General features: G+C 49.8%; 1 protein-coding gene and 1 long non-coding RNA gene across 6 annotated transcripts in view; one reads left to right on the top strand and one right to left on the bottom strand.

Annotated features, from left to right (window-relative positions):
• Positions 1-19938, bottom strand: part of DPP6 (dipeptidyl peptidase like 6) — a 1065758-nt gene that overhangs the window by 184620 nt on the left and 861200 nt on the right. For all 5 annotated transcript variants that reach the window (XM_024990441.2, XM_024990444.2, NM_174040.2 and 2 more), the window contains 1 exon segment: positions 14620-14672. In XM_024990441.2, coding sequence (XP_024846209.1) covers positions 14620-14672 — 53 coding nt within the window.
• LOC132345159 (uncharacterized) lies at positions 6972-8925 on the top strand. Its single transcript, XR_009494300.1, has 2 exons — positions 6972-8471; positions 8745-8925. It is a non-coding gene; the product is annotated as an uncharacterized lncRNA (long non-coding RNA).

The raw sequence follows: 19938 nt of genomic DNA, 5'->3' as shown, positions 1-19938 counted from the left end.
GGAGCTGCATAGTTCATTGTCTACAAAACCCAGGGATCTGAAGGTGAAAGTCAAACCAAGACCAACCACAATACCACCATCATCAACAGTGAGACCTGTGCTTAGCCACTGAAGGGTAAGAACCAATTTTCTTAAAGGGCATATATTTCTTTACATTTTTAACTGACTTTGATTATATGAATTGTTATAGCCACATTTTTATACTATTTCAAAATCCTAAGAATCTGTACATAACTGAGAAAAGTGGTCTTTTTTTTTTTTTTTTTTTTATGAGAAACCCAACAGGTCAGCTGGCCAGGCTCATGTGAGTGAATCACTTAAGCTCAGCTGACATCAGAGGTGCCCGGGGAGCCAGACAGACTGAGGGATGAGCCCTGGGGTTCAGGCGGGGACACGGCCTCTGCGGGCTGAGGACAGCTCTCCTCTGCCAGTGCGGAGACGCTGCCCGTTTCTTCCACTCCAGGCTTCTCTGATCTGCCTGCTGACCTTCATGCTCATGTGGTCCTTCTTCAAAAGGGTTCCATACAGCAGGTCGGATTTCTACTCCCTACAAAGCAAGCATGCCTGAGCTCCCTCCCAAGGCCAGCAGGTGGTCCAGCTACGTAATTTCAGATGACTATCTGGACTGTGCTCACCGGGACCCTGGCAATCAGCACTGTTAGATTTCCTCAGCTCTCACAAGGCAAGCTTCCCCCTTCTCTCGGGGTTTCTGGAGGAGCTGGGGGACAGGGCTGGCATTTTGAGGTTCGTGTTTGCTTAATGCAAGGAAGAAGGGATTTTATTTTATTTTTGTAATAACTTTAATTGGAGGCTAATTACTTTACAATATTGTGGTGGCTTCTGGCATACATTCGCATGAATCAGCCATGGGTGTACATGTGTTTCCCCATCCTGACCCTCCGTCCCGGAAGAAGGGATTTTAATGCCAAACCAAGAAAACATGGCAATGTCTTTCCAAAGCCGTATGAGGCTCTGACCCAGTCTTTGGAACATCTGGAGCAGTTGCCTTTAGTTCCATTTTAGGAACGAGGAGACAAAGGGCTGAGGTTACACAGGAGAAGCCCAGCTCCAGGCCCTTCAGCCCAGGTGTGCGAGGTCACTTCTACTGAGGCGCACGCTCGCCACTTTCTGGCAGGACAGAAACTCTCAGGGGGATCTTTTTGCCCAGAAGACGACCACTGCACAGCTTCCAAGCCCCGGAGCCCCTCCGGCAGGTGGCAACGCTGTCCTGGGAGCCCACAGAGGGGACTGTGTACAAGGGCCTGGTGCAGGGCTCGCCTGCAGCCATGGTTCCTGGCAGGTGGCCCGAGACTGCTACACATAGGGCTCTGGGGTCTCCTCCCGCCTGGCCTCTTAGCAATTCTGTCCCTAAAACGCGATGCTGTGTGGTTTTATTTTGGTAGGGATGCCTTATTTGCTTCAGATACCTGTTTGTCAAGTCAAAACAGAAGAACAGCATCAGAGTCACCGTTACTCTCTGATATCAAACAGAATGCAAACCGTAGCTCAAGGCCGTGTAGGCACCCAGGCTGAATAGAGGTACCAATTAAATCTACCTCCAATGACCAGTAACGCCGGTCACCAGGCCATCCCCCAACCTCTCACCTTATCAACACCACCCCTACTATGCGCTGCAGACGGCCCTCAGCCTGAGGAGGACGGGTTACTTCTAAGACGAAGGGTGTGGCACCCAGTTCAGAGGTTGCCTAGCAGCTCTTGTTGGACTGAAGTGCAGAGCAGAGTGATGTCGCTTGGAGCCGGAAGTGCCGACAGGAATCCTGGCCAACCACAAGCTATACTCGGAGCTGCTGCTGCTGAGTCGCTTCAGTCGTGTCCGACTCTGTGCGACCCCATAGACGGCAGCCCACCAGGCTCCCCCGTCCCGGGGATTCTCCAGGCAAGAACACTGGAGTGGGTTGCCATTTCCTTCTCCAATGCATGAAAGTGAAAAGTGAAAGTGAGCTGGGAGCAAGTTACTCCAACTGCAAGCCTCAGGGTGCTCATCTCTGAAGTGGGCTGTGATTTACACCCCATCATTGTTATGACTACAAAATACGTTATGATATGTTCAAGTCCCAATGTCAGACGCGTAATAAGTTACTCACTAAATGTCTATAAACGCAGTTAAAGGTTCACTCATTCATTTATAAATGAAATAAAGTGGCATGGGAGCAGAAAGGAATATGCTAGAGATTGCACGGTATGGTTTTAAAGACACGCATTAACTGTGGTTATGTGCGATCTTTCCTCGTGGCTCAGACGGTAAAGCGTCTGCCTATAATGCGGGTAGACCCAGGTTCAATCCCTGGGGCAGGAAGATTCCCTGTATAAGGAAGTGGCAACCCACTCCAGCGCTCTTGCCTGGAACACCCCATGGACGGAGGAGCCTGGCGGGCTACAGTCCACAGGGTCCCGAAGAGTCAGACACGACTGAGCAACTTTAGTTAACCTTACAAACTGTGGTGCTGGAGAAGACTCTTGAGAGTCCCTTGGACTGCAAAGAGATCCAACCAGTCCATCCTAAAGGAAATCAGTCCTGAATATTCATTGGAAGGACTGATGCTGAAGCTGAAACTCCAATACTTGGGCCATCTGCTGCGAAGAACTGACACATTGGAAAAGGCCCTGATGCTGGAAAAGACTGAAAGCAGGAGGAGAAGGGGACAACAGAGGATGAGATGGTTGGATGGCATCATGGACCCAGTGGACATGAGTTTGAGCAAACTCTGGGAGATAGTGAAGAACAGGGACGCCTACCGTGCTCAGGTCCGTGGGGTTGCAAAGAGTCAGATACGACTTAGCAACTGAACAACAGCCACCAAATAGAGGAACAAGGAGAGGATTTCATTCCAGGGACCAAGGGGACAAAAACAGAAAGTGGCATGAAGGCGACTCCTGCGTGGAGCGAGAGGGCCTGGGAAGGGGCCTTTGGATGAGGTGGTGCGTAGCTGAGTGGACAGAGCCCGGGAGCCGGACGGCGTTCAGACATGCTGAGGTCAGCGGAGGGAACTGGAGGGAGAGAAGCAGAGGACAGACCCCGAGGGCTAACCTGCGGACACAGGGAGGGGCCAGACCAGGGGCCGGCAGCGCCCTCGGGGCCATGCTCACGGGTGTCAGCGAGGCCTGCCCTGAGCTTCAGCCCTGGCTCAGGAATCCTAGCTCCGATAGCACCGATGATGACACGTGAGCCTCAGGTCAGCCCTGAGGTTTAGATCTGGCTCTCTCCTTAGCCTCGACGTTGGGCTGGCTGTGAAGGGGGCTGCATAGGAAGCCGTGCTTGCTAGGGCTGCCCTGGAAGCCCCTCTACATAACACTTAGAAGGTTGATAGAAACGTGTGTGAGGGCCATCATGCAATGAATCAAAGACATGCAGAGAGATGGTAAAACCCCGACGTTCTGTTCATACTTGGACTGTTCATACTCTGACTGTCCACAGCTCTGCGTTCACAGAGCAGGCGGACGTGACAGGCCCTGGGCCCCGGCGCTCACCCTGAAGTGTGGGAACGTCCATTGTCTTGCTGGATGGAGGAGACAGAGCTCCAAGGGATGCTGCTAACTTCCAGCCCAGACAGGCAGAAGCCTGAGCGGCTTCTTCATCTGGGAGCCTCAGCCCCAACAGGGCATCGACCTCACTGCTGAGTGTCCAGTGGCCTGGCAGGCAGAGCAGTGGGCCAAGCTAAGTCCTGGGAGCGGAAAGCTTCAAGTGAGCAAAGAGTTGTGTCATCTCCACTGAAGGCTGTGCTATTCAGGTCTGGGAACCAGAGCTTCTTGATGATGAAATGCCACAGCTTTCGTTCTTTTATCCATTGCCAGCAGCTCCAGAAATACGTATTGGTCCATACACAGTCTGGCTGAGCCGGACTGTGCAAAGTCATCGCCTCCTGGGAGGGCTAACGCTGCCTGCTGGCTCCTTCACACTGCTGCAGTCAAAAACACAGCAAGAGAGCAGACAGGAATGCCTGAGAAGGTCCATGATGCCCTTTGCCGGCCCGGCCGGGAGCCCCAAGGTCAGCGGCATCCTTACGGATGCTGGGTGCGGGCGTGCAGCTCCGCTCTTCCTCTCAGCCAGGAAGCAGCAGGTGACCCCAGGGCAGGGCTGTCCTCCTGGACCTGGGCCTTCCTCCAGGACAGGCGACTCTCAAAAAGAAAACCCCTCCTCCTAGATCTGTCTAGAAACGAGCGATGATGCTCGGGGCGGAGACCTCTTAACCGCTCATGAGGCTTGTGTCGGGGTGCCCGTGAACAGCCTCTTCAGGAAGTTTCCACCCTCCCTGCCACCGACTTCCCCGAGGATTTTTCATTACACAGCACTGCAGAAGGGACGATCGTGGGGAGCAGCCTGCGAGGTCCCCGAGTGCCTGCATTCGGGCAGGAGAGGAGGCCTGACACTCTGTCCCAGGCAGGAACCCGAGCAGACAAGTCAGCTGGCCTCTCTCGGGGACCGGGTGGAGGGTAGGGGGATTGAAACCCCCAGGCTGACGGGTGCGGGGGCGCGTCTAAACAGTACAGCCATGTTGGATAACCACCTGGCAGTCTCTCGCCTACTGAAACATTCGTTTACTGCACGACCCAGTGATTCCACCTCTAGCTATTTACCCAAGAGAAATGGAAACATGTGCCTATGGAAAATTCTGTATGCAAACGCTCAGTTTTATTCATAACAGCCTCAAGCTGGAAACCACTCAAATGTCACATGGCAAACGCATAAGCAAATGACTGTCTCTCCACTCACCGGGCCACTTCTCAGCAATAAAAGGGATGACCTACATGCGTCGGCAACAACGCGGGGGAAACTCAAAAGCAATTATGCTGACGAAGAATCCCGTCACCCAGGATTATGTAAGTGTGACTCGATCCACAAGGAAGTCTAGAAAACGCAAAGCTAGAGGGGTGGACGCCAGGGCAACCACGGGGGCTGGAGGACAGGCGCATGGGCTATTTCGGGGAGACAGAACTCTTCCCTGTCTCGGTCGGGGAGGTGCTTCTGTGATTGCACCCATCAGTCAAAACTTAAGGAAAATTTCTCACTGGGTTTTACGATGAGCAAGTTATGCTGCAGTGACCGGTATCTGCTTGTCTCTCCAGGGTCTGGATGACCACCTGTGCTGCTGTGCTTGAGGCCTGCTTTTCTAGACGAGGCTACTACCCTTGATGTTTAACCTGTGCCCGTGTCACCAGCATAAATAAGACAGGGAGCGCTGAGTCCAGCCCCCAGTGGGGACAGCCTGGCGCGCAGAGAAGGCGGCGTGAAGACAAAGCAGAGGAGACGAGGCAGCAGGCGGCTCATGTGCCTGCCTGCTGTGCATCCTGGGCTAGAACAGACGGGCTCGTGGGGGCGCAGCAGAGTGGACACCCTGCTGCAAACTCCAGGGGCTCGGCCTCCAGGAGACTCTTTGGGAAGAAGTCTGTGGGCAGGAGCAGTGCTGACCTCAGGGACGCAGCCAGCCTTCCCAGGTGGCCGCTCTCAGGCCCGGCGGAAAGCGTTCCCATGCTCGCATGCTGACCTCAGGGATGCAGATAGAGCCTTCCCAGGTGGCCGCTCTCAGGCCCGGCGGAAAGCGTTCCCATGCTCGCCTCTAACTCTGCGTGACTGAGAACGCGGCCTGTGACTCTTCAGAAGGGACAGAGCGGCAGAGCTCGGTCAGTCCGTTCAGTCAGTTCAGTCGCTCAGTCACGTCCGACTTGGCGGCCCCACGGACTGCAGCATGCCAGGCCTCCCTGTCCATCACCAGCTCCCGGAGTTTACGCAAACCCATGTCCATTGAATCAGTAATGCCATCTAACCATCTCATCCTCTGTCGTCCCCTTCTCCTCCAGTCCCCAATCCCTTCCAGCATCAGGGTCTTCTCCAATGAGTCAGTTCTTCACATCAGGTAGCCAAAGTATTGGAGTTTTGGCTTCAACATCAGTCCTTTCAATGAACATTCAGGACTGATCTCTTTTAGGATGGACTGGTTGGATCTCCTTGCAGTCCAAGGGACTCAAGAGTCTTCTCCAACCCCACAGCTCAAAAGCATCAGTTCTTCGGCTCCAGAATGCGTCAATGGGAACAGCGACTCCAGGCTGAGACACCAGGTGGCGCTCACGTCAAGCTCCAGCCCAGACGCAGGCTCCATCTCATCGCCGTGGTGCGGGTGTCAGCGCTATAGGCCTTTGCTGCATATCATTAAGTAAATCTCCAAGGGCACTGTCAGCCGGAGACCTGCCTGTATCTTTCTGCTGAGAGGACAAGGAAATTCACATTTGTCGCTTCTTTCCAGAAACAGAAACAGAAGTTTCTCAGCTTCAAAGAGAATCCTGGGGTCACTTGGTGCTGACGGCTAGTGAAGAAGGACCAGCTGACACCAGATACTTAAACTAGAAACTGAGTCACTTAAAAATGCACTCTTGAGGTCCCATCCTCCGAGACTGTGGTCTGAGTGATTTGGGGGTGGGGCCCAGACCTGCTTCTCCTTATACTCGACAATCTCATTTAATTCATGAATTCCCTCCACCTGTTTCAGTCAACATCAATGCACCCCCTCCCACGCTGGGAAGAGTTCAAGGACGGGAACAGGTAAGTTTAGGTTCCCCAAGGCGCCTGAGGAAATGCCGCATCCCCCATCTTTTCACCTCATTTCCAAACGGGTTTGCTTGTTTAAAAGTCTTTAGACATGGAGGGCGGTCTTTTAAGGGCAGAAAAGGACTCAAAGGAAAGGATTGGTTGAAACAGGCCGCCTTTGACTATGGCTGACGCTTTGTCTCCCGACAGCTCAGACCTGCAGGGGCAGCCTCTCCGGCGGTTATTCTTGGGCATCCCTGTTCTCACACCCAGGCCACAGATACCCGGGACACAGCCAAGCCCCTCCCAGCAAACCCTGCTCTCTGACATGTAAGAATTCAGGAGAGAAACGGGTCAGGCAGTAAATGCACATTAAAACATTTCTAAACATGCTGTCCAGAAACAATTACATATTGACAACAAAAGAGCAATTTAAAGCAAGGATACATTTCAGCCTGAAATGGGAGACAATCTGACTCCAGGAACTCGGGGAGGCTGGAGGCAGTTTTAGAGGAGAGGGTTGTGATGTCAGGGCCTGAAGGATCGGAAGGATTTGGACACAGTCGCACGGTCAGCGGCACCTACGTTTCTGGCGTGTTGTGGGGATGGGGTAAAGGATAGAGCGAGCGAAGACGGGACCACCTTCTGTCTGCGTGCAGTGGCGGCGCATCACTGGTCCTCCAGGGAAGACTGCTTCCTGCAACTGGAAGGCATCACGTGCATCCTTCTCCCACCCCCCTCACTGCGGGCGAGACGCATGGATCACAGCGTCCTCCCCCAAAGAGCACAGGCACACTTTAAACTCAGAGCTCCAGGAAGCCATTAGAATTGATCAGAGCTGGCACAGAGTATGAAATTTACTTTCTGTCCAGAGGCAGGGAAATTGTGGGGAGAGTGATTAATTAGATTTGGCTGCATAATGGGAGGCCTTGGTTCCCCCACGAAGGAAGCCTGTAGGACTTTCTGCACACCGAAAGAGGTATTTACACGCACCATTTCAATATCCTACAGAACTCCATAACCTTTCCATGAACCCCATGAGTCAAGCATTTTATTTCCATTATATAGACAGAGTAATAGTGCCCAGAGAAGCAAAGTAACTCTTCCATGATTACACAGGTAAAGAGGCTGACGGGGGATTTATTCTCACATCGATTTGATTCTAAAGCTCATTCTTTTGATAGTGCTTGCTAACTGCTTGTAATTCAGGGGAAGAAGGGAGAGAAGCAGGGAGACTTCGCCGGGAGGGAGCAGGAGAAGCAGCTTAACTAAGATCCAGCTCCGCAGGCCTCGGAGCTGTCTGCAGTGCTGACATGCTGCGCCTGCCAGTAACGGTAGGATCCTGCCCTTTCCGAGAGAGAGTTTAGTCTCTAAGTCGTGTCTGACTCTTCCGTGACCCCGTGGACTGTAATCTACCAAGCTCCTCTGTCCATGGGATTTCCCAGGCAAGAATACTGGAATGGGTAGTCATTTCCTTCTCCAGGGGATCTTCCTGACCCAGGAATCGAACTTGCATCTCCTGCATTGGCAGGCAGATGCTTTACCACGGGGCCACCTGGGAAGTCTTGCAGGCCTTGCTAGAGGCACGTAGAATGCCACTCTAAGGACGCTCTTTCTCTTATATTTCAGCCTCATGTTGGCCCTTCCTAAAGATACACAGACAATCCTGTTGGTGCAACCCCTGGCAGCTCTGCAGAGTGAACGTGTCCAGCGGCAGCGTCCTGGAGGAGGAGGTGTTGGGCTGCTGACACTGCTGGGGATTCTCAGCGCCGCCCTCGCAAACTCGCTGCCTTGAATCTCCTCACGCATCAGGCTCAACTCACAAAAGGCACAGGCTCCCGAAGATTTAATGTGAGGGGCATGGAACATAAACTCTTGAAACCCGCCTTCACTCTCTGAGAGGATGCCACACGCCCACCATCACAGTCAGGTGGTTTCTCCACTGAGCCCTCCCTCACTGCAGGCCTGCCCTGCTCCCCGCCAGGCCCCCTAACTGACTCCAAGCCCTACTCACCCCTTCCCTGCCCTCCGCTCTACACACACACACAAAACTAACCTAAGCCTGCTGTTTGCACCGAGTCTCTCTTAGGCTTGGTGTTCAGCGTGTTCTTCCTGTAAAGACCCACGGCACTCAGCTGGGGATTAGGTCTTCCACACCCCAGGCTCACCCCAGACCCCCCCAATCCCGTCTTTCCCCATGCAGAGTCCCAGGAGAACAGCCCTGCTCCGGCCTGGCCTGGCACCCCACTAATTCCAGGAAGACGCTGGCTCACTGAAAAGGTCAAGCTCATTTAATGATTCACCCGACCTGGAATATCTCCTCTCAGTCTCCATCTATTAAACCAAACAAAATAAAACTTACTCGACTATAAGGCTTTGCTCAAGCCAGACTTCCTTTTTGAGATTCTTTATGGCATCTCTTCTTTTGTGTTCATTGTTTAAAATACCCATTTGAGGCATTTAATTTTATATTGTTATATAAGCAAGGAGTTCCAACCAGTCCATCCTAAAGGAAATCAGTACTGAATATTCACTGGAAGGACTGATGCTGAAGCTGAAACTCCAATACTTTGACCACCTGATGCAAAAAACTGACTCATTGGAAAAGACCCTGAGCTGGAAAAGATTGAAGGTGGAAGGAGAAGGGGACGACAGAGGATGAGATGGTTGGATGGCATCACCAACTCAATGGACATGAGTCTGAGTAAACGCCAGGAGTTGGTGATAGACAGGGAGGCCTGGTGTGCTGCAGTCCACGGGGTCGCAAAGAGTCAGACATGACTGAGCAACTGAACTGAACTCAACTGATATGTCTGAGTCCTTCCTTTTCAAGAAGATTTTGAACTCCTTAAGGATAGAAACCATGCTTTGTTGCTCAATACAGCACTTCACTGTTGACTTATCTTTTCTGCTTCCACTGAAAGCAAAACAAGAAAGCCTTAGAAATTAATTGCAGCAAGTCAGGTTGAGATGAGATTAAAAAAAGAACTTATTGAGCACTGAGAATTGTAGATCGTTGAGGCTACAGACATTACTTTTAAGAGAGAAATTAAAATCACAAGGGCATTTTAATCACCTGAGTGTCATGGAACAGGTCTTAGCTTTGAAAAAATTTTAAAGGGAATTTTATTATGGTAGGGGTTATATCATTCCTCTCCTTGTAACAGAAAGGATTTGAGCTGGCTAGAAAGTACAGTCTGATAAAATTTAATTATGAGACTACAAATACATATTGGGGACATATTACAATACGAAGAAATAACATTCCCAGGCAGTCACTCGGAGCAAAATTCTCTGCTGTGCACTGCACATGTATTCCCCTTGATTCTTATCGGGTGCCTACGAAGAGGGCACTGTTGTTAGCATCCTTGTAAGAGTGTGGACGCGAAGCTCCGTAGAAGTACAGCAGCTCTCGAGGTCATACGGCCAAGGTCAGCTGCCAACTGGGACTCGTCTTCAGGTCCATGAGACCCCAGGGCTTCGGTCTGTAACTCCCGGGTCACGAGGTCCGGCAAGGCGCTGGGCACTGCGGTGTGTTCTCAACCCAGGTATCTGTCTTCTAAATAAAGAGAATGCTCTTCTATGTCCCAGCCTGTAAAGTTCGAGAGTAACCCTGGGCAGAAGGAATCTAGGTCTCAGCTCGTCATTTTCGCAGATGTGACTTCATAAGTCAACCGGAATTCCAAAGGAGTACGATTTTGTACGGTTTGTTTGGTAAAGGCAAGTAAGCAAGGTCAGGGCAACAATATCGACAGAAGGCCGCCCGGCGTGCACACGAGGGGAGCTTCACGTGCGTCTCAGTCTCTGTCCCATTACTGCTCTGTTTGCCAAACTCCAAAATGCCAATGCTATCTGATTACGGGGTATGCCCAATTTTTCTTAAAATTGATGTCTGTTATGGAAGGGTTGAGTTTCTCTAGCCCATCTGATTTCCAGAATGATCCTAATAGATATGAAAACCTGCAAATTACATACAAATATAATTTTTTACAGAAAAGCACTCAAGTCAAAGGGAAAACTAACCCAAGAAAAAACTCATGTCAGGAAAACTCCAAGAAACAGCAAATCTACCAAAAACTGCTACGAAAACACACGATGGACCCTTAACAGAGGACATTTATCTGGCTCGCATTTCTATCAGTCTCTGTCATCAAGTGCTGCTCTACTTTGCTGCAGTTCCGATATAAACACTTAGTAAAACACTCTATGTTAAAAATTAACTAGCTTTAATTCTGGCTTACTAAACTAGTCTGTGTAAAAGACACATGTCCTTTGAGGACACAACTTTTGAAAATTTAGTATGTGAAAGTCAAACACCCCTACCATGAGGCTCCAGATCTTCCAACAGATGAAAATTCAGCCAGCTCGGGGTTCTCATTATGACTCGAGCCACTGCATGTGCCCTGGGGTCTACCCCAGGCTCCAGCTGCGGAGGTCAGAGCTGGGGATGGAGGGGGTTAAACAGGGGTCAGGGAGGCCTCCTTCTCCCTCGTGAGAGAGACAGAAGAGAGGGTTCACCCACCCCAGATCCTTCCATCACTGGCAAAAAGGAAGGAAGCCAGAGTTTAGGGGGTGCTGAAAAATTAATTCGGTTCATCTCTGTGATTGTTCGGAAAGCCTGAAGCTAAGGGAGAAAATCTAAGTTATAAATGCCAAGTAATCCCATCCTGCAGCTCGAATGGCCTTGGGCTGGAAGCGAGGGACTGCAGGGAGAGAGGGATAAGAGGAGAGGTAAGAAAAAGGGAGAAAAAGATACACGTCTGTGTCTCCAGAAATATCAAGAGGAGCTCTCATATGTTCTGCCCTATGAGTAAATGCTAATTTAAATGTTTTCATAGAGACGTTTCTATTTAAAGAGACAACTGTGCTTTCCTCACCACCCCAAGCCCACCTACAGGGCTGTGCTCTAGCCTGGCCACCAGGCAGGGCCCTGGTACAACTGACTGAGCTCAACAAGCCTCTCTCAGACACTGAAGCTGCATAAGCTCAAGGTCTAAAGGCTCACCCAGTTTGGAAATCCACTGTCTCATTAATACAAAGAAGACTTTGATGATACTTGAAACTCATTCATTTATTGTTCATAAATGACCAGCCAATCCTAAAGGAAATCAACCGTGAATATTCACTGGAAGGACTGATGCTGAAGCCGAAGCTCCAATACTTTGGCCACCTGATGGGAAGAACTGATTGACTGGAAAATACACTGATGCTGGGAAAGAATGAGGGCAGGAAGAGAAGGGGACAACGGTGGGTGAGATGGTTGGATGGCATCACCGACTCGACAGACATGTGTTTGAGCAAGCTCCGGGAGATGGTGAAGGACAGCGAAGTCTGGTGTCCTGCAGTCCATGGGGTCACAAAGAGGCGAAGAGTGGGACACGACTTAGTGACTGAACAACGACAAAATGATCTTATGCTAAAGAGGAGGAGCTGGGCGGTCAAACAGTGATCGCCATTTTCGGAGCCGCTTCAGTTTACATGGAGAGGAGATGAATCACAGGCGTCCTCACCCACCAGAGGCTGTTTCCCGTAAGTGCAGCAAGCACTCTGTTACACCTTTCAATCCTACGAAAGCCCTTATGTAACTGAGCGGGGCCCCATGGGGCCTTCCTGGAGGAGAACCCTCCCCAACCCATGTTCTCCACCTGCCTCTTGTCTGTAGAAAACCTGTAGCCTACCTAGGTTTCCCTCAAGTTCCCAAGAGGAAATTTAATCAGAGAACGGAGAAGATGCAAAAAGAAAGGAAAAAAGCCAAACAAGGCAACATAATAATAGTTTAGCCATTAACCAAAGTCAAGGACCTTTAGGTCCTCCTCCAGGGCTACGGATCGTATTCTGAGCCACGTCCTCTGAGCTGTGTTGCAGATACTGATGCCCCCACAAGCTGGGAGAAGTTAACTGTAAGCTGCACACAAGCATGGAGACCCCAGACCAGTTGGAACCAAAAGGACACGTTGACGCTTACTTACCTCACCACCAGTCGGTCAGAAGCCTGTCCATGAGCTGGTCGCATAACCCACGATCCCCCTCCCTCACCCTGTCTTTAAAAACCTTTTCCTGGCGCCTGCAGGGAGTCTGGGCCTTTTAAGCACCAGCTGTCTGAACTCCTTGCTTGGCGCCTGCAATCAATGCGCACTTTCCTTCACCGCAACCTGGTGTCAGTAGGTCGGCTTTACTGCACTTGGGCGAGCAAGTCCACGCTTGGTTCAGTAACACTTAGGAAAGCAATAAATCAGCACCGGTAAAAGTCTGATTTTACAGCTGCAGTGTAACACCCAAGGGGACTGTTTGAGGCGGACGGTGAGCCCAGGCTGTGTTGGAGTCCAGGTCTCCTGGACACCAGCCACGAGAAGGCAGGACGGAGGAGAAGGACGATTTCCTCGCAAGAGCGACGTGCCAGGGTGAACACGCATGAGACTCAACCAATACGCGAAGGCAGTGCTGATTACCACGACTGTTTAAAAACACGGAAAGCAGCTCACTCTCTGCTGACATCCCCTATGGGGAGATTATCCCCCTCATCGTGAGCACTGAAACCAAGCCTTCAGCACAGACCACCTTGCCCTCAGGTTTGCAGTCCGTCTGGCAAACTCATGCCAGGAGATGTATTTCTCCTAAATGCCACCTGCTGCAGTGAAATATGTGCACCGTGTGTCAAGCACAAAATGCTTTTAGAGTTTTGAGTTTTACAAATTTATCCTTCATCTAGGATAAATTCTATTGCTCCCAGAAGGGATAGATAAATCTCAAGGCATAATTATACCCCTGCTGGCCGTGACCTTTGAAGGTGCATATCTGCTTGAAAAATAATAGAATACTCCCTCCTCTGTGAAAGACATTTGAGTTTCTATCTGAACTATGCTTTAAATAAAACATGCCCATGCATACTTTATTTTCACGACAGGGGGTCATCTTTAGTTTCTTGGGGCTTGAGTTTTCTAACAGTCTAACAGAAGCGACTAATCACATTTTGCCGCATATTTACACACATCCTTTATTTATCTGAAGTCCAAAATGAAGTTATTTTATCCATGCTTGTCTTCCAAGGATATGCCCATATTCTACCCAACTTAGTTGTGAAACATCCATTCTGTGATCAATGCTCTCCTACAGAACAATATTTTTTTAATCAACTCCTGCTGTTTGTTTCCATTTGCTTAGGAAAATTAGGATGCCTTCCCCTAAGTCATCCCGGGAAACCACACAATATTGCCAGCAGCACAACCCAATGCCTTTGAACATTTCCTGAGTACCTCACCTTGTCAAAAAAAAGTGAGAAACTGTGGAAGGTAGAGATGAGGACAGAAGAAGGGCGGTGTGGGGGTGTGGGGAGGGGGAGTGTAGTGGGTTGAGGAGGGGAGGGAGGAGGGGGAGGAGCGGAGAGAAAGAAAAAACAGAAACGGAAGCAAGCAAACGCCATCCTTGCCTCATTCTCCTTGTTCTGCAACTGGTCTTCCATGCGCCAATTCAACAAATGGCTTCATCCAACTTTAACCTCGAATCAACACCTCTGGATTCCAAAGATGAGCCCCTGACAACACACTCCGCTGTGTATACCCAGAGCTGAAAACTCTGCCAAATCACGCACTCATGTCTTTTCCTTCCCACTCACACTTCTGGGTCCCAAGTCTTCCCGTTTTGAGAAACAAGATGCGCTCAGGGTGCTGCCCTTTCTACTGTGTATATAAACGGGGAACCCCCCTGGGAGTCAGAAGGTGAATCACCATGCCCTGGGGGGACTGCAGGTGATTACAAATCACAGGGTGGGGGGTTGGTGATTGGGGGCCGGGGCAGCACCTTACCCTGCAGGACCTGGAACCTGGGCACCAGAGCAGGAGGCGGCGCAGCTGCTCTGGGAACGGGGCTTCACTAACGGGCGAGGAGCTGGACTCACTGACACCCCTACCCCCACCCCGGGGCCTGGGGGCACCCCAGAGGTTCCCACAGCATCAGGACACTTCACTGTCAAAAGCTAAGGTGCTGTATTTCCTGCCCTAGGAATTAAGCAACTAGTCAGCGTTCCACCCCACTCTGTTCTGCAGATTCCTCATTAGAAGAAAATGAAAGAACCATCTTACCCATGAGGGATTTTGCTCAGGACATAATATCCAGTATAGGAGTGTTGATATATCTGAAACAGACACACAAAAAAACAAGAAACAAAAAAACAAGCATTGAGATCATGGTTGTGATTATATTTTTCAAATCACTGTGAATCCTAATAAACAAGCCTGGACCAAAAAGCATGTAGTCAGGAGACCAGGCAGCCAAGTCTTTTATTTACTCAGGAAGTAAATTTGCATATCATGTCAGTCTTTACTTCCACCATTTGCATGTGGTTTACTGGGTAGCCAGAGGCTTGGTGTCATTTCCATGACTACCTGGTTTGTGATTAAATCGGGGCAGAGATTTCCAGCTCAACTAATGTTAGCACAGAACTAACGTGGGCAGTGCTCACTGGAGGCTTCCTGACAGCCAGCTGGACCAGAGATGGGGAAACCCAGGCCCGGCGGGAGGTCCCTGAAATCTCCGGCAGAGTCCACTCTGTACCCTCGGTGATACCAGAGCCAAGATGGGCTTACCTGGGCAAACTCCTGTCCCCTGGACAATTCGATGTGCGTGTTTTAGTTTCAGAGAGTGGCCAATAAATTAAGAGCTCATTGCAAGGGGAACGTAGTATTTCCAAACTCCTGTAAGCCTCGGGTCTCAGATGTCCCTCTTCAACTCTTGAGCCAGGAGATTACTCCCCAACCAAATGCAGTGACTAGAATGCAAGGGTCACCCCCAAAGAAGGGAGAACGTGGCCTCTGTCCTCTCTAGCTTTCTGGAGAGACACCCTTTAGGGGTGGTGTGGAATGTGATGTGTTGGTTACCCTGAAAGGATGAAGTGAGAACCGCATTTCACTTTCCCTTGCTCTGGAAACTTCTGAGGCACCCACACAGGGTGCCCTGTGTGGGCCAGCGCTTGCTGACTGGCATTTTAAAACCAGCTTTCTAAAGATAACGGGTGAGGGACATGCAGGCCAAGGAAGACAGAGCTACCATAGTGCGTGTGCATATGGACACGCTTGGTGCAATGACGGACGTGAGCCTGCAAAGGAAAATGGGGGGGGTCTGCTAACACCCCCGACTCCACGCCTGGTCTGGGCCCCCGGATTAACCTCGAGGGGATCACAGCTATTTGGTGAAAAAAGGACCCAGATATAAAAATAAAAAACAGAACTTAATTGCTAAAGAGATTTCGCTTCCAGTGACCCCAGGACTCCTGCACTAGAGCCCCGGGCCCTGGGATGGTGTGCTCAAGGGCAGGAGACAGTCATCCAGCCTGGGGGTCTAGTTGAAACTCTGGTCCAGGTGTGAAGAAACAGCTTTGGAGGAGCAAAATCGTGACGAAGAACACCACACGCTCCTGTAGCGATCTGAGCAGGACTCCCCCCACACCCCCGCCCCAGGACCGAGCTGCTGTTCTGAAGTGCTACAGTGCTGCTCCCCCAGGAGAAGGCGGGGCCGGGGTCCCAGCCCCTGTGTCCTGAGCAGACTGACGCTCAGAGAGCCCCTTGGAGGTCCGGGAGCTTTGACAGAGGGTGCCTCTGGGGACGGAGACGGGAGCGGAAGCTGGGTGGCCTGGACCGTTTCTCTACAGCCACGGCATCTGTGCTGGGCTGTTCTGTCTCCCCAACAGTGCCCTTTCACGCTACGTGGCTCACCCCATTTTCACGGTGACCCCAGGCGGCACCTCTGTTTGCTCAAATGGGAAAGTGAGGCCCTGCAAGGGGCGTGGAGGATGGCGCAGTGGTGGAGGCACGAGGAGAGGAGGAGGGCTGGGTCCTAACTCAGTGACCCCGACGGGGTCAGAAATGATGGCCCGATACTTCTGCACAGGCTGTAAACGGTACTGAGGCCTCCCAGCTCCTTCTCGGGGCGTTTGCTCTGCAGAAGGATGGCTGTCAGATTGTGAAGAAACTCAAGTGACCGCAAGGGGACGAGCGAATGTTCTCCCCCATGAGATGACCATGAGCCAGCAAGGCACACGGAAGCTTGGAAATTGATTCTTCACTCACCAGTCAGGCCTGCAGATGACACGGCCCTGACGAACAACCTCATAAGAGGATGTGAGCTGGGGCCACTCAGATCTAAGATGGTCCTGAGTTACTGATCCACAGTAACCATGAGACAGGAAGTATTGGTTGTCTTAAGCCACTAAGTTTCGGATAGCTTCTCACGCAGCAGTTGGTAAATAATACATCTAGTTTAAATCCAGATGATAAAGATTAACTATTAAATCAGAAGTGGACAGACTTCTGAGTTTCTAGATTCCCTCCCTATAACCTTTCAGCAACTTCTAAAACAAACAGACAAATTACCTATCAAAGAGTTCATACAGAAGAGCTGAGGGGTGGGGGGCATTATGGACCAAAGCATTTGGAAAAAGCCTTTGAGGTTCCCGTAGAGAACGGTCCAGAGCACAGGGGATGAGGTGGTCGTGACGCTGCTGGGAGAGCGGGGAGCATTTCTGGAGCACGTTCTATGCACTGGCAGTGCGCCAGCTCCTCAGCATCCGTGAATGCGCTCAATCTGCATGGGCCGGGTATTATTATCCTATCTTTTGGATAGGAAGACTCAATCAAACCCGTAATACTTGAGATCTGTTTCTCTCTAAGCACATGATGGAAATTGCCTGAACAAAGGGTACAGCTCTTAATTCTCAAGTTACAAGTCCAAGTTGGTTGTTGTCAACTGAAAAATCCAGGATACCAACAGCTGTAATACATATGCAAAGTAAGGACACGTACTTCTTGCTTGGTCGAAGCCCTATTTATTTGGCCCATCTGGAAATAGTGATTTCAGTTCATTCTCTGGTTATGACATTCCCAAACCCCTAGACTTACATCTTCACACCTCTTTAAATATGCCTGCAAATGACCCTGAAATTCAACTCTGTGGATATCTTCTGAGTGGGACCAAAGAGAAAAAGGAAGACAAAACTAAAATAACCTAATAAGGATAATAGAATAAAACGATGAGAGAGCTGTCCATTTACAATTCTGCCTCTGTTCTGTCAGGCAGGAAGAAAAAAAACAAGCCTATAGGGATGGGAAATGTAACAGAATATCTAGAAAATGAAACCACTAATTAGAAAGATTCAAACAAGATGAAAGAGAGTCAAGAAGTAGAGACAGATAAAACCTGAAGCTGGAGTACCTATGTGCCAAGTACGTATGTAAAAGAAGCATTCCAGGGTAAACCGTGGATGCAAATGAAGAGCCTTCAGCATGAAACTGCAATTATGACTCAAGAGCTACTCTTAAAAAACGGGGAAGTAGGAGGAAGATGAAGTGATTTTCTCAGCGCTCCAAGATGAAACAATCAAATACCATTCTCCTCTGCAAAATGTTCCCTCAACCTGGAGCCGAAAGAACCACAAAGAAAACTTTGAAAGAGGACAAATTTCAAGTGTTTTCATTTGCACAATGCCTCATCTTGAAAGACATTAAAAAAAAAAAGTTACATCTCCCTGAAAGAATTTGAGATAAAAGCCTTTTGTGTGTCTGTGTGTGGACTCTCTCTCTCTTGTATTTATGCATCTTTCTTTAAAACAGACTCTAAATACTTCTGATCATGGAAAAAAGTACAAAGAGCTGGAAGTTAGTAAGACTGCATTGTTATTTTTGTGTGAGTGAACTTTTAGAAGTTTATGAATATAAGGTTTCTTCCCACACCATCAAATTTCCCTTGGAAAGTAAACACATGAAAATCTGTTACCCAAAATACCATTCACAAGATGGAAAAGCAATTTCATCATATTGTTTCTTTTTTTTTTAATGTATCATACAATATAGTTGACATCGGCATTCAATGATTTGGAAAAATAACCCAATTTTTTGGGCTAGGTTCATATTTGGCCTACATCTAATATATCTGAGGGCTTCCCTGATGGCTCAGCTGGTAAAGAATTCACCTACAATGCAGGAGACACAGGTTTGATGCCTGGGTTGGGGAGATCCCCCGGAGAAGGGAACGACGACCCACTCCAGTATTCTGGCCTGGAGAATCCCATGGACTATACAGTCGCAAAGAGCTGGACATGACTGAGCGACTTTCACTTTAATATTTCTGAAGCATCACTCTGTGCGCAGCCTGCTTTCTTATCCTCTCCCACATCACCCTCTGAGAAACACCGACTTTGACTTCCCTCTGGTCTTTCCCACTGCAGCCTCACCAGGTACACTGAGATGGACTCACTTTATGCCCTCCCTCTATGAAATCTCCCACTCTTATAGTCTTAAACCATGGTTACCTGAATATTAATTTCATGGACCTGTTTCCTCAACGGTAGGCCAGTGTATCAGACTCCCCCACTGACTTCTTTCTCCACCTTAGGTTCACAGGCACCCCAGACTCAATATTCTCCGAAAGAAACTTTTCAACAACCCTTAAAACCTAGCTTTCCTTTCGTATTTCCTATCCTGGTTGGTGGTGGCTCCCTCATCCCCTCAGTAAACTGAGCTGAAAACTGAGTTTTTCTTAACTCCATTATTTGCCTCCTTCCTCCTCTGGCTCAATTCCATATATCCCCAAATGGTGCTGAAATAATTTCTCAAGTCCTTCTCAAATCCATCGCCCATTCGTCATCCCTAAGGCAAATGCCCTGCTTCAGACCCCTGTCCATCCTGCCTCTCCTACAAGAGAAGCTACCGTGTTCTTCTCTAAGACTAACTTCTGAGACCTTGACCCCATTCCCTTCTGCTTCCTGTTGAACTTGATTATCAACTCTTCTACCACAAATTACCCCACCTTATATTTTTCATCAGGCTTCCCAGGTGGCTCTAATGGTAAAGAACCCGCCTGCCAACACAGGAAATGCAAGAGACACGGGTTCGATCCCTGGGTTGGGAAGATCCCCTGCAGGAGGGTATGGCAACCCACTCCAGTATTCTTGCCTGGAGAATCCCAAGGACAGAGGAGCCTGGCGGGTACAGTCCACAGGGTTGCAGAGAGTTGGTCACAACTGAGTGTGCGTGCACACACACACACACACACAGCACATATTTTTCATCACTCCCTCTCCATGGTTTTGTCTCTCTGATCTGTTGAATTAAAATCTCCCACATGAAAAAAATCCTTGGCCATTTCCCTCCTCCCCCAAATTCCTTCTCTTTAACTAGCATGGTACTTTATAAGGAAAGTCTGCACTGCATCACTTTCCATCGCTTCAAGCCCACTGCATCATCCTCCCGACGTTCTCATAGTGCCACCTCTGCGTGTCTGTCCCACTGCCGTGCACGACAGCGTCTTATTTTCCAGCCCGCTGGCTCACTCTGCAGTGCGTGACAAAGGCCACAGGAATCCTTCTCCCCTCTTCGTTCCCAGGCAGGTCACTGGCCTCGGTCTCCTCC

This window comes from Bos taurus, chromosome 4, assembly GCF_002263795.3.
Source record: "Bos taurus isolate L1 Dominette 01449 registration number 42190680 breed Hereford chromosome 4, ARS-UCD2.0, whole genome shotgun sequence".
Lineage (NCBI taxonomy): Eukaryota > Metazoa > Chordata > Mammalia > Artiodactyla > Bovidae > Bos > Bos taurus.
This window is presented reverse-complemented; position numbering and strand designations above follow the sequence as displayed.